The sequence below is a fragment of the Anneissia japonica genome, unplaced genomic scaffold, assembly GCF_011630105.1.
Source record: "Anneissia japonica isolate Jap-2015-1 unplaced genomic scaffold, ASM1163010v1 scaffold5350_len443212_cov192, whole genome shotgun sequence".
NCBI lineage: Eukaryota > Metazoa > Echinodermata > Crinoidea > Comatulida > Comatulidae > Anneissia > Anneissia japonica.
This window is the reverse complement of record NW_022717468.1, coordinates 388,923-403,207: the sequence shown is the minus strand read 5'-3', so window position 1 is coordinate 403,207 and position 14,285 is coordinate 388,923. Positions and strand designations below refer to the sequence as shown.

The 14,285-nt window shown below is 34.7% G+C and overlaps 1 protein-coding gene across 1 annotated transcript; it reads left to right on the top strand.

Annotated features, from left to right (window-relative positions):
• Positions 1-3,607: 3,607 nt before the first annotated feature.
• On the top strand, positions 3,608-7,311 carry LOC117110318 (thrombospondin type-1 domain-containing protein 7B-like). The gene is made up of 2 exons (XM_033252986.1): positions 3,608-4,179; positions 6,681-7,311. Exons 1-2 carry the CDS (start codon positions 3,797-3,799, stop codon positions 6,829-6,831), a joined length of 534 nt encoding a protein of 177 aa, XP_033108877.1. The 5' UTR covers positions 3,608-3,796; the 3' UTR covers positions 6,832-7,311.
• The last annotated feature ends 6,974 nt before the right edge of the window (positions 7,312-14,285 follow it).

Here is a 14,285-nt window from a genome sequence, read left to right as displayed (position 1 = left end):
TGATAGTGAACTAAAACGTACTTGGTTTTAATATAAATAATACTACAACCATTAATTAAAGATAGGGATACTTAAAGATACTGTCTGTATTGAGGAAATACACTTGAACAAAATAATGATTATAAAATCAAGGTGCAAAAAGGCCTAGTATCATCTGGCTATTGAATGGATTAACAAAATAAATTTATATAGGCCTTTAACAAAACACACGATGTCCATAACAACCAATACTAACTCTCAGCCTGTGAAGTCATGTTGATAACGCAGCTTGCGTAAGTCAACATAACCGTGTTTGGTTTATAAATTTGTTATCCTAAGATTCAATATTTGAAATATAGGCCTATACATTGTATATAAAGTAAGAACAAGTTCCGTACACCGACTTCTCGCACCAACCGCTATCTTCTCTCTTTCCTACCACAGGCTATCAAATTTGTTAACTACAATTTTAAACTTAACTAACTTTTTGTCTCCCTTACTGTATTGTACATTCTACTTTTCAACAAATTTTAATAGTTTTAGTAATAGGCCTATGACTACAATGATGATTTAAACTGTAGTAGTACATCTCTATATTTTAACCAATTTTGATACGAGCAACGAATTTCCGTAAAAGGATGCAATAAAGTGAGTCTGAGTCTGAGTCTGAACCAAAAATATCTTTATATCATATTTTTGACACTCAATAGGCTATGGTAGCACAAGGACTTTCAAAGCCAGTCTCCGGAGAGGGAAAATGATATGTTGTAATAGATTTTTATCAGACACAAAAGGGTGTTTTACGAAAAACATTGGGGTTAATGAGATACAGATTTTTAAATATTTCTTTTCCCTCCAAAAATGGGCAGTTACCGCCTTTTTTTCTCCTTTATCCCCCAGTTTTTAAATGTTCAAAAATCTGTATCTCATTAACCGTTTCTGAGTTTTTCGTCAATCCCCTTTTTTTATGTCTGTTCACACACTATCAAATTTGATGTGACAAAAATGTGATATGCCCACACTTGGCTATAATATGACATCATCATGCACATTACATAAATTTGACATACGTTTTATAGTGTGGAGCTTTCGAAAAATCATCTGTAAAGGTTTTTCCTCAGAAGCTTTAACTGACACGGATCGAATCTGATTTTGGAGTATCAGGCTTTAAACTACGTAGGCATAAATTCTTAAATTTACTACCAACACAGAAAGAAATGGGCTTACATGAACCCACCATGCCAGTTGATTTATAATCGTAACGTCTCGCTGGTACAACGATCACCACTGAATTTCGGAAGAGTACAGTAATTGTAAAATTCTGGGGTTGCATATTTTCTTAGGTTTTTATAAAGAACACCCGGGCAGATCAAAGGAGAATACTTTGATCTAGGGGATATTATGATGGGTATGATTTATTGACTGTTAAATGGATGAATGCATCACAATGTAAATCAAAGGGTGCACAGTGTGTAATATCACCAGGTAAAGTCCTTGTCATTTAAAATTTGTTTCGTTCACAATGCCGATCAATGAAAAAAAATAGGTCTAGATTCTATTTTTTGACTTGGACACTGTCCTTGAACCTGTTATACTTTATCCTACCTAGTGAGGTATAATGATAATGGGTATTATTATTATAACATTTTTAGCATATCGAATATGAGGTCCGTTTTGATTACCCTGTAAACTTCTAAGCGTATACAGGAGGTGCAGGACCGTAAAACGCATCGTAAAACTTCGACTATAAACCCTATCAGACTAATCTCGAAAAGCCTATTTCAAATTGAATCCGCCATCTTTAGTTTACAAAGTAATCTAAAACAGAAGGTGAATTGTACGGTATTAGGACATTTCGCCGAATGCCAGTTTGCCAGTTGACCGAAAGAACATGCACCGACACCAGAATTCGGCGACGCATTTGGCCCTCTCGTAAACCCGTCGTGCCAACCTTGAGCAGCCTTGCCCAAAAAATATGTAGTTCCTACGCATGCGCTTGAATTTGGTAAACGCAGTCGAGATTGTGAAAAGAAACTCAATCTATGACGTGGCGGGAGTATTTCTCCATGAAAGGTGTACAGATCACACACTAATTTCTAAGTCTCAATGAGTGTCTATAGTGAATATTTTATATTCGCTATGACAAGGCAATCCCAAATAATACATTCATTTTAGAAAATAGAAGCCCGCGCCCCTCTTTACTTTGCACAAGTAGTCTTAAAAAGAAGCCCATCTCGATAAGAAGCCCAAGCAACAGTCCTGAAAAATTAAAAAAGCCCAGAACCTCTACTGAATAGAGGATTTATTTATGTCCTATTGAATACAGTATAAAAAACACCTCCCTCTGGTGTAGACTGTGTCTCTTGATAAGGCGATTATTGAGCATTAAATTTGGCAATTAAGCCACAATTCAAAATGTCATCTTTCACGATGTAAAACAATAATTCTTCATATTCATAAATTACCAGTATGCCTATACAGTTGTTACCGTATCCAGGCAACAGTTTAAGCTCACCGGAACAACACATGACATACAAATGGAAGCCCGTATCTCTGACACAAAAATATGAAATATAGGATAAATTACAAATATTGGATTCCTTTGGCCATTAGCATAGTACTAATGGGTTAGTTAAAATGGGAGCACATACACGAGGGGCTCATAACCAAAGCTTTACGAGTCTCACTATCATATAAACAAGTAAAACATGACTGTAGGCCTATATCATTCTTATTTAACCTAGTGTTGAAAAGAATAAACGCAAAGAATATTATTCTTTGATAAACGATTGTAATAGCCATTTGAGGGCGCTATTGATAAAATTATAGAAATCTTATTACAGTGATTTCATTTACTCAATGATAACGAAGACCGTCCGAAATACAAAAAGGCAAGTAAAATCATACTACTGTACATAATATATTTAAATGTATACACTAACTTCCAATTTTGTGAAACGGTGGGTAGCATAAAAAGTGTAGGCTTACTTGAAGCAACATAACATGAGAACCCTAATGACTTTTATTTGCATCCTTCATAGGATATACTGCCAAGGAATAAATTTAAATTTATTTTATTTACAACCAAAGTTTAAAACAACGAGTTATGTATATGCGCACACGAGTTTTGTAACGTCATTTTTAGATATAACAGGTACATCGTCTCATGATTCCTTGTGATTTAGACAGGAAACTGTAAAAGACAGTTAGCCTATACAGAGAGCAATATCTCTGAACTTTTACCTCATTTTTTCTAAATTGACATAGGCCTAGGCCTTAAAATGCAACGATCAATGTGCATGTTGATAACATATCCCGGAGTTAATATAAGAAATGTGTTTGGTCTTTGCAATTTCTACGAAATCCTACATCTCATTCAAAGTACAGGACAAACTCCAACGCATCCAATTGGCCAATTATTTACCGGTATTATCTATCGTGGAAATTCCACCTTCCAATTATTACAAATAAAAGATATTGTATATCGTACGTTATCGTAAATGTAAGTAGGTATTTTATCGATTTATGTCATAGGCATAAATGCCTCGAATGGTGCTACGGATAATAAAAAGCCATGGCCTGTTGGAAATATGCAATAGCTCTGACAGTCTTGGGCCTTCTTGTTTTATACGGTATTTTTGTCGGGGGCGTATATTATGGAGGTGTTGTTGTGTCACGGGGCACGTGCATATGTACTGTTATTTCTTGTAGTTTCAGCGAATGGAGTGAGTGGACACACTGTTCGCAAAAATGCGGGCCAGATGGAACAAAGTTTAGGGTTCGTAATGTCCTACAGGTAACTGGTTGCGGACCGGTCATGTGCGCCGAGCCAACTTCAGAAGAACGACCCTGTAACCGTGTATGTCACAACGGAGGAAGTCTCACGCAGAATGGATGTAACTGTCAAAACGTCAATTACAGTGGTCCATGTTGTGAGTGTGAGGACATTGACTGCCAGCTGAGCCACTGGACTAAGTGGTCATCTTGTGAAAATGCTACGAGTCGCATAAGATCACGAGATGTTTTAAGAGGTTCTGAGTGCGAAGGAGCGAAGTGTAAAGGACCGTATACAGAGGAACAAGCTTGCTCTGTTGTACTGAAAGGAAACATCTTGGTGGCGAAATGGATAATTATAACTCTTAGCATTTATGCAGGAATATTGACTTTAACTATTTTTACCGTATGCATACTGAAGCGCAGGTACAGTGTACTAATTTTTAAAAGATTACTTTCATTAAACATTAAACCTTATACATTTTTATAATAAATATGCTATAATATCATTATTTTTATATCAATATATTATGCCTATCTTTATTTCATCAAACATGAAATATTACAACAAATTACTTTGCAATAAAAAAAAAACTGAAATGAAAAAAAAATGTTCACAAAGAGTCTAGTCATGTTGAAAAGTAATGATTAAAGGAATAAAAAAAAAAGGAAGCGTATAAACATTACATACAAGGACAAAAATAATGATAGGCCAAGTTATTATTATTATCATCATCTTTATTATTACTAGGCCTAAAATGTAATGTGTTGGATAGCGCTTTATACCGAAGTCTCAAAAACGTTCGAGGAGTGGACTAGCTCGAGTAAATTGCTTCATCTAAGGGAACTGAGCAACCAGCCGCTCGTCCGTCCAGAACAGGGACAAGACACCCCCACCCCAAAACATTATTTATTTTATTATCTCCCATTAAATACTAGAGGGACATTAATCCCCACTATTCACAATTCTTCATATAAACACCCCATTTTCCAAAACGAGTGGAAAGAACAACCATTACGAATGATTGTCAAATCATCTCATTCGAAAGCTTATAACATTAATCAGTAGATAATAAATACGGGGTAAGTTAATTCAATGAAGATTAAGAGGTAAACTGAACACTTTTTATGATGAATATTCTGAAAACGTTGTTGAAATAAATTTTAATTGTATAAAATTAATGTTATTCTTAAAAATAAATTAAATATACGAAATATAACAGATAGAACGCCTTTATATGAATAACGATGTCATTAGAAAGGGAAGTAGTTCGGCCGGTCACCAAAATCCTATTGTATATTATTTTAGAATTCTTATAGTAGAATAATAATAAAAATATATAATCTTTTTCTAAGCATCTAATTTTTTGTAAATAGCAGTGATGTAATGAAGCTTTATGCCGGTGTCACATTGATATTTCCCCTGTCCTCGCCCATGTCATACCGGCATTGTTTGCCTAAAATGCTCCTCACCGGTTATAAAGTATTTAAAAAACTCAGAGATTTAGTCATGGGTGTTAGATCAGAAAACACTTGTAGGTATAGTTAGTAAACATTGAATTTAATCAAACATGTGTATTGGGTGATCTTCTAGAATCAAATTCAACAATACTAATATATTATTTATGCTGATACTAAACTGGAAATATCCATCATTTTCTGTTAATTCAACATGTTCAAACAAAGCTTTCTGGAAAAAAATTCTTTACTGCATGGAAAGCCAAATATCAAAATAAACAATTTTCTTCTCTCTGGAATATGCCTATGTGTGGTGTTTTATTATCTTAATAAACTGACCACGGCTTTTGCACAATAGACGTTTTTTGTTAAGTCTGAGTTCTCGATGGGGCAATGATATTCTTTTTTGTTTAGAAAAAGCTATTTACATTGCATATTTTGCACTATACTGCAAAATCCGAACTAAAAAAAACCCCATTTTTTTAATGTCTGAAAGTGCTATTTTTGTACGCCTATTTACGTCATTTGACTTCAACGAAACATGATATGATATATATTTAATTGGATTTTCTTTTAAAATCGATACCGTACTGAACAAGGCCTATATAGATATGCTGATACTGAACTAAAAATATCCATTATTCTAGTGTTATTGAGTCCAGTTTAAAGTTGTCAAATTAATTTTCTTCACTGCATGATAGGCCTACGTAAAACATTCGTTGTTTTGTATTTTTTCCCTACAATGTTAAGTCAACAGATGTATGAATGAACATAATTCGTTGATTCTGTTTTTATTTAAATTGTTCAGAGTCGCCATATTTATCATAACATCGTCACGAATTCCTAATAGTTTTTAATAAAACAATACTGTACTGTCCGATAACAAATTTTATAGGCCTGTTTGAATAGATGTGTTTAATGTTGCATAGTCGTATTGTTTCATCTCTTTATGTAAAGCGCATTGAACAAAATGTAAATCGGAAAATGTACATCTGAGAATGCGTTACATAAATAAATATTACCTCTGCCGCCCAAGTTGTAAGCACAGAACCTTGATATCGATAGCATGAAACCAAGGAACATACAGTGCGAGTACTATTCTGTACCGTATATTATTGATGTCACAATGGAAGGTTACCCTAAAACATCTGATTCTAGTAATCCTGGGTCAATATTTCTTTGTTTTTAATGTGGGTTGCAATTATGATTCAGGTTAATAAGTGGTAGACCTACACTTATTATGGTGAAAGTAAATTTTTGTCCTCTGAATTTTTATAGTGTTATTATTCTATTTTTTAAATATTTGTATGGTTCCTTATATAGAATATAACCAGGGCAAATATGTAGGGCTATGCGACGTGTGAAACACCAAATGGGTGAGAAGCAATGGTGTTGAGATTTTTGTTATTGAGATTGTGTTATGCAGTAAATACTAAAGATAACATAAACAATACGATTTTTTTTTTCAGATCACAGATTCGAAATTGGTCTATAAATCAGGCTGCCAACTACGCGAACTTACGCGACGACACAAACGAAAGCATTTCTATGGCGAGATCGCGGTACAGGTCAAGAAATAGGAGGGACTCTATACATTCTACCAGTACCATTATGGGCTAGACAATGGTTTTCTAAAAGGGAACTTAACTAAACGCAGAAGACAAACGTAATATAAATGAGTGTCAATCTCATTCCAGGCTCAAACAATACATTGTTTTAAGATTAATTATATAATTAATTTGTCTTAGTTTATTGTAAATTTACCAAGTGTAAATAAGTTTTAAAGCATTTTGTTCCCAAGTTTATAAAATTCATACTTAGTAATAATTTTATGTCTTTTTGAAAGTATTTATTGCCTGTACTTTACCAATTTTAATATTTTATTAATCTTAAGATTGTTTTTTTGATCAGGATCATTTGGTAGATCAATGTTAGTAATGTTTTGTAACATTTATATCATTTTACATTTTGATTTCGTTGAAAATGTAGGCATCCTGAATAATTGGTAACATATTATTTTTAATTTTTGTAGTGGTGAAAACAATGTTTAATTTCAGTCCGGTGCAATGTTTAGTTACAATATTTTGTATCTTACATTTAATATCGTCAGAATATTTACCAATAAATGGAAATTTAAAATACACATGTGTTGTGTTTTTCATCAATTTGCGTCCGTTTAGTTCCATTATCAAAGAATTTAGTTCGGAAGACCTGCCTATCTGTTTGATTAGGAAGCACGAGAAGATATCCTTAAGTTTCGTTAAAGCTGAATTGGATTATCATTTCTTACGCAATAATAATAATGATAATACGCAAACAATGATTACCAAGAGTTTTCAAGTTGTGATTTTCATTTTTCAATCCTTGTACACAATTTTTCTTTTATATCAGAGATTGTACTGTTTGTCGTGAACTATATCACTCACTCATTAAAAATATTTAATAAGCCTAATTTAAGTTTCATTGACTTTCAATAAACATTTCACCTACAAATTTCATTATACAAAGAATATAATTATTGTCAATTGGGTGGATTCCGTCCTTCGAAGTACAAGACAAACTGATGTTGAAAGTGTAATGAGCAAATTCTACGAGGGAGATTCTGAACTGTTAACTTCGACATAATTCGTACTAACAGTTGTAGTGTAAGCCTAGATTACTGGCACTACATTTTAGCGCCAATTTGGATGACAGTACTTCCTAAACAACCCCAGATCATGACTTTAAAAATAAATTAGGATTTACTATGCCAACAATTCAAAAAGGTCATCAAATCATTTCACAATAATTCTTTATATATATATAAATTAATAGTATGCCTAAAAATGGTTGTTGTACCCAGTTTAGGCTCATCGGAATAACACATACAAATGCAACCCGTATATTCCTGTCACAAATAATAATAAATATAGGATAAATTACATCTATTGGATTTGCTTAGCCATTTGCAAAGCGCTATTGCGTCAGTTAAAATAGGAGCCTGATAGACAGCTCATGCGATGTACGGAAGAGAGTCTCTGTACCGGGTTACCGGGTAGAGACACGAAGAGACCCACCGGGGCAAAAAAGTCACTGTTTGAGTTACGGTACTAGTCCACTTAGTCATTAACCGCCATCGGCATCTTGTGCGATGGTTACCGACGCTAGGGCCTACAAATCTACCCTATTATTAATACGTATCATTATTATCATTATGTATTGCGTAAGAAATGATAATCCAATTCAGCTTTAATGAAACGTAAGATTATCTTCTCGTACTTCCTAATCAAACAAATAGGCAGGTCTTTTGAACTAAATTCCTTGATAATGGAACCAAATGGACGCAAATTGATGAAATACACAACACATGTGTATTTTAAATTTCCATTTATTGGTAAATATTTGACGATATTTAATGCAAGATACAAAATAGTGTAACTAAACATTGCACCGGACTGAAATTAAACATTGTTGTCACCATTACAAAAATAAAAAAATATGTTACCAATTATTCAGGATACATTATCAAAGAAAGCAAAATGTACAATGATCTAAAAGTTGACAAATTATGTTCAGTATCAAGGACGCAATCCCTAGTAATCTTTGCTCTATGGTAGTGTATAAATTCAAATGTGGGGTCGAATGTATAATTCCGCCTAAATAGGCTATACTAGCCGACACTTGATTACTATGATTGACGAACACCTTGGCAATGACAAAAATTCACACATTTTAAAACATCTAAATAAAAATAATAATGCAAAAACATTAGCTAACAATGCTGCAACGTCATTGACCAGGACAAGAATGAAATTAGATTACGAATAAAAGAATCACTACATATCAAATGGAACAGTCCAAATCTTAATGTCCAACTCAAACATTTAATCTTACAACTTTTCAATTAGCATACAACACTAATGTGTTCAATACACCTTGCCTATGATTATCTAGAACGATCGTTCGTTGCGTTAATTGGTAACATTTTGGCTTAACTAATTAATATTCATTCAATTCTTTGTATATACTCTTACTTATAAGAATGGCGAGTTTTTCTGTTTTTGCTTTTCTGGTTGTACTGATGATGGGTTGGAGAGAACACATGTTTTGCCATTAAATCCTTAGTTCTTTTCTTAAAATGTATAGTGTTTTTCATCAATTTGCGTCCGTTTGGTTTCATCATCAAGGACTTTAGTTCGGAAGACCTGCCTATTTGTTTGATTAGGAAGTACGAGAAGATATGCCTACGTTTCATTAAAGCTGAATTGGATTATCATTTCCTACGCAATTGTAAAACGATCAGCGTTTTCCCAAAATCCATTTATTATTATTATTATTATTATTATTATTATTATTATTATAAAAATAATAATAACAATAATAATAATAATAATAATAATAATGATAATAATAATAATGATAATAATAATAATAATAATAAAAATAATAATAATAATAATAATAATAATAATAATGATAATAATAATAATAATAGATGGATTTATATAGCGCAAATAAGCGAGGTCTCTATTGTAGTGAAGAAAACAAAGAAAAACCTGGAAAAAAACAAAAAACAAAAAACCAAGCACCCAAACCGAAGAATGGGGAGTACATCATCACCGCCAACCGGAGATTTGTGTTTATGTATTCCGGTTAGCATCGGTTAAGTCTTGATCATTTCTGGGATCAGGTGCCTCCTAACCTGGACCAAACAAACACTAGCTAGCGAGGTGAAACAGAGAAATTAAATAAAAAAAGTAGTTGTAAAAGGAGGCAAATAGAAAAGTTTCGAGTCGCTTCTTAAAGATGTCAATTATTATGATATAAATAACATGAGATGGACTTCGTATAGTATTTATATTTTTTTAAATTTTCGTTTAATATTGTAGTTAAGTTGTAGCTAAGCGGTGTCAAGTTTGGTTAGCCTCTTCTATTTCTTTGTGACCTTTCGTACTTTTTCGAGGATACAATAAGCAATAGAGAGCATTCGATTGCACGACGACGGTAGGAAGTAGAACGTAATGACGTAACTAAAAGTCATTTGCGCAAGCGAAACCGTTAAGGCTGTTTTAACCATCCATATGTTTTAACTAGGCGAATTTATTCGCGAATCGAAGGCGTCGGTTCGTTTCCTGAGCTCTGATTGGCTGCGCATTTTTTTTCGCTTCGGAAACGGCGTAGAAACTGTTCGAACTACCGATTTCGCTGAATTGAAGCGGAAACTCCGATTGAAATGTGAATGCGCATGCGCATAAACGACGCTTTTGATTCGCGCGAATAAATTCGCCTAGTTGAAAACCGGCTTCAAGCCTATTTCCACTAGGCGATTTTTTTCTCGAGAAGCGAAGGCGTCGGTTTGGTTCCTGATCTCTGATGGTTGCGCACATTTTTTGCTTCGCAAAAAGTAGAAACAGTTCGAACCACCGATTTCGCTGAAGCGAAATATATAGGCTATACTGTTTACAAAAGCTTTAAAAGTTTAAAGTTTCTGATCAGTCTCCTTACATATTTTGGGGACGTTTCCATGTAGTTTTCGTTAGCAGCAAGTTCACAATTGGATGTCACCAAAGTTCCGTTGTTTTAGGCCACGTTTTTGAAGGTCTTTGCGAAGTACTCAGGTTGGTTTTATGACGACCGCGTTTTTCTGGTTGGCAGCACCCATCAACTGCAAATGACAAAGCACGGTGTGCAGGGGATGTTTCTTCCATTCTAAGGATGTGGCCAATCATTGAAAATCGAGATTTTATAACACGCTCAGATAACGGGTTGACTCCAGTAACTTTATAAAGATCTTGGTTCCGGATGAATTTAGGCCATCTAATACACTGCTAGGGACAGACCAGATGCTGCAGTTATATTGTATGACTGAAACTACCTGGGCTTCATAGACTATAAAACGTCTCTTGAGTGAAATACATCTTCGACGGTTCCAAACTTTGTTGAATCGCGAAAAAGCAACGTTTCCAAGAATGATGCGTTGTTTAACATCGACGATAAAATCTAATAAAGATCCAAGCAGTTTACTTGAACGCCACGCTTCGTTGTCTTTTGGTGTTACCACTAATATCTAGTCTTGTTTATTAGCTATATATACCTGTGTGAATTCAGTTTCTTCTTCATTTACTGAGAGGTTTCATTCTTGTAATATTGTTTTAACAGTGGGCAATATATGCTCAAGGATCTGAGGATCTTCATCTAAATAATCGACGTCATCAGCATATTCTAACTCAAGTGGCATCCCCCCACCCATAAATGATATAGGTGGATTTGGCCTCGAAATAACTGCTCTAACGTGTCTAAGTGCTTCAGCAAGTGTCAGAGTGAAGAACGCACCCGATAGACTATTTCATTTCATTTCTTGGCACGAGCGCTAGGAATGGCAATAAGTGAACTTAATCACTGTCCACGTGGCATATCCATTTACCAACAACAACGGGGGACTTAATGGACCAGTACACCGGGGTAACCTCCTACTCTTCTAGAATGATGTACTGGGTTCTTTAAAGTGCACACGAGCCAAATGCGTGCACTGGGCCTACGGTTTAAATTCCTTATCCGAGAAGACTTGTTCCACCACCGCAATCATTGGCGAGTGAGCCGTTCGAACCAGCGCCGATATTAGAGCTGAAGGTGCCCCTGACTTAACAGCTTGGCCAATCAACTCGCCAACTATCGCCTTGAAACGACCCTATTGTTGACTGAAAATCTTCTGAGAGCACATCTTAATTTTAACTTTAAGGCGAGTGTTTGCAAGAAGAAAACGAACGAGTTTGACGTCGTTTGCATTAAGCAAATTCATCATTAAGCAGATTCAGTATAGCGACCTTCGGATGGAGTCGAATGCAGCACTCATATCTATTCCCACTCTGTTGAACGTCCAATGCGTTTCCATTACAGCTGCTACAAGCATTCGCTGACACCATGGATGAAGACGAAACAACTTCTACTAATACTATGCTTGTAGCCAGCTTGCCATGGTTCAGTATAATTATTCATTTATTAGTGGTCCAGTCCGATGTAAGGTGATAAGAGATAGGATCTTCCTAATTGCATTGGATATATGTGTCTGCATATTTTTCATAAAAGACAGATCCGGCATATTTCAGTAGCTCATTTGGGATTGAATTTGGTCCAGTAGTACATCCATTGTTAAGACAACTAGCGGGCTTTTCAACTTCAGGTGACGTAAAGGGACAATCTAAAGGATGTGGTTCACTATCAAATGGATCCAAAGGCGCTTTACCTTTTCTGTTGCCTTGAGAATATTTAACAGTTCCGACAGCAACCACAGCAGAATTCCTTAGGCAATCCATACATTTCTTGATGTCACCATTGCAGTCGATGTTATCAGAAGGTCCTTTGTTACTAATCAATTGTGTTACAAGGAATTGATAATTCTTTTCGATTCCTCAAGATGACAAACGGGCGCAATTAAGCTTTAGAGTTTTGGAGGTGGATTTGAATGCGAGATGGATATTATTCAATTTGAATGGAGCACAATTTTGTGGTCACCATAAACTGTAGCGTCACCATTATTATGATCGTGCATCAGTAAGTGTTATTTTAAAGCGACAGGACAGAATATAGTCAACTTGACTGTAATAAGGAATTGAAGCTGTCTCATTAGGATCAGCTTTTGGATCTTTATATCCAATCAGAGTGGTGATGTGACTTACTTTGTGCTTAAAAGCGGTGTTACATGCGAACATAGCGTTTTTGGTGAGAAATGTTAAAAGTTCCATAACATTTTCATTCACTTGACCATGAATGATCCAACATATTGTACTGAGAAACATTCAAGTTGCTAGAGTAATGTACTTTGCTAAATCTAACGTTAAAATCGCCGAGTATAAAAAGTTCGTGTCCTGATGGAATAGATACTGCTCTAGACAAATCTCTGTAAAATGATTAAGTAAATTAATTTAAATTCATGAGTTCTTTATTTTCTTTTTATAGAGCTTTGTGTATTCTAATCAGATTTGGACAGTTAATGAGCCATACGTAGCTAAAAAGAGCATTTCTAATGACGTATTTTCTGTAATAGCGGAACTTAGAACGTGGATGGGACTAACGCACTCCAGAGATGATTTTGTTCCCAAAAATTATGTCAACAAATATTTTTTAAAGAAAACTACATGAGTACTTTCTATCCATACAACGGAGTCAATGTATGTGGACGTCTCCGACAGGAAGCTATTAAGACGAGCGAAGAGAGTAGAAATTGTTTGCTATAATGTTTTTGGTACTGCAGTACTGCAGTATTCTCTTACTTCATTCATAATTTGTATACTTATCATTGTTCCATAGGAAATAAAACTTAATTGTATTTGATGTATTCACTTTACTTTTCCTATTAAGCCTACTTGTGCCGAAAAACAATCTTGTACGCTTTTTCTCATACTTCTCAAATTCTGGATCATTATGTAGTTCATTTTAACAATTTCCAGGCATCGTCTTGACTTATGAAATTAAGCCTACATTGCGATCGAAAAGTGAGGAGGACCAACCCCGCTTAAATATATGTGGGGGACGTGTCCCCCAGTCCCCATGATCTGCGCTCATATAAAATAACAAAATTATTAAACAAAATAATTAGGCAAGTAACTATAGTATATTGTAATGTCATATTTTTCAGTTGGGTCAAACCATGATACATTTTGTTTGAATGTTTTCCAAGTGTTTTAGAATGGATTACGGTAAACTGTTACTGATACCTATTAAACCATTTCTTGGTAGTCACACATGGTACTGCGCTCGTTCAACCCAACATCCATTACAAAAATACATTCATGCACGTCCTACTAACTTAACACAATTGGTATACAATATTAAGAACTGTACACAAAATATCGGCTTTTGATGTATATCATTTTCATTAGTGTACGTAAAATACTGCGCTATCATTACTCTGCCTACATGTTTTAAAATATATAGTCTTCCTAATTGAAGGGAAGATTTTCAGTTTTGTCTGCCAATACCATCCATCTTTGGAGTCTAATAGAATCCATGTAATTCAAGACCGGCACTAAATGTGGTCTTTAGATTTCTCTGTTAAGAGGAAAATTAAGAAATAATGCATAAAACGTTTTAGAATG

Bases quoted from the DNA above. Each gene is read 5' to 3' on its own strand.
- LOC117110318 (XM_033252986.1), top strand. From the start codon at position 3,797: ATGTGCGCCGAGCCAACTTCAGAAGAACGACCCTGTAACCGTGTATGT. The intron at 4,180-6,680 runs GTACAGTGTACT...TTTTTTTTTCAG, and splicing joins GTATGCATACTGAAGCGCAG to ATCACAGATTCGAAATTGGT.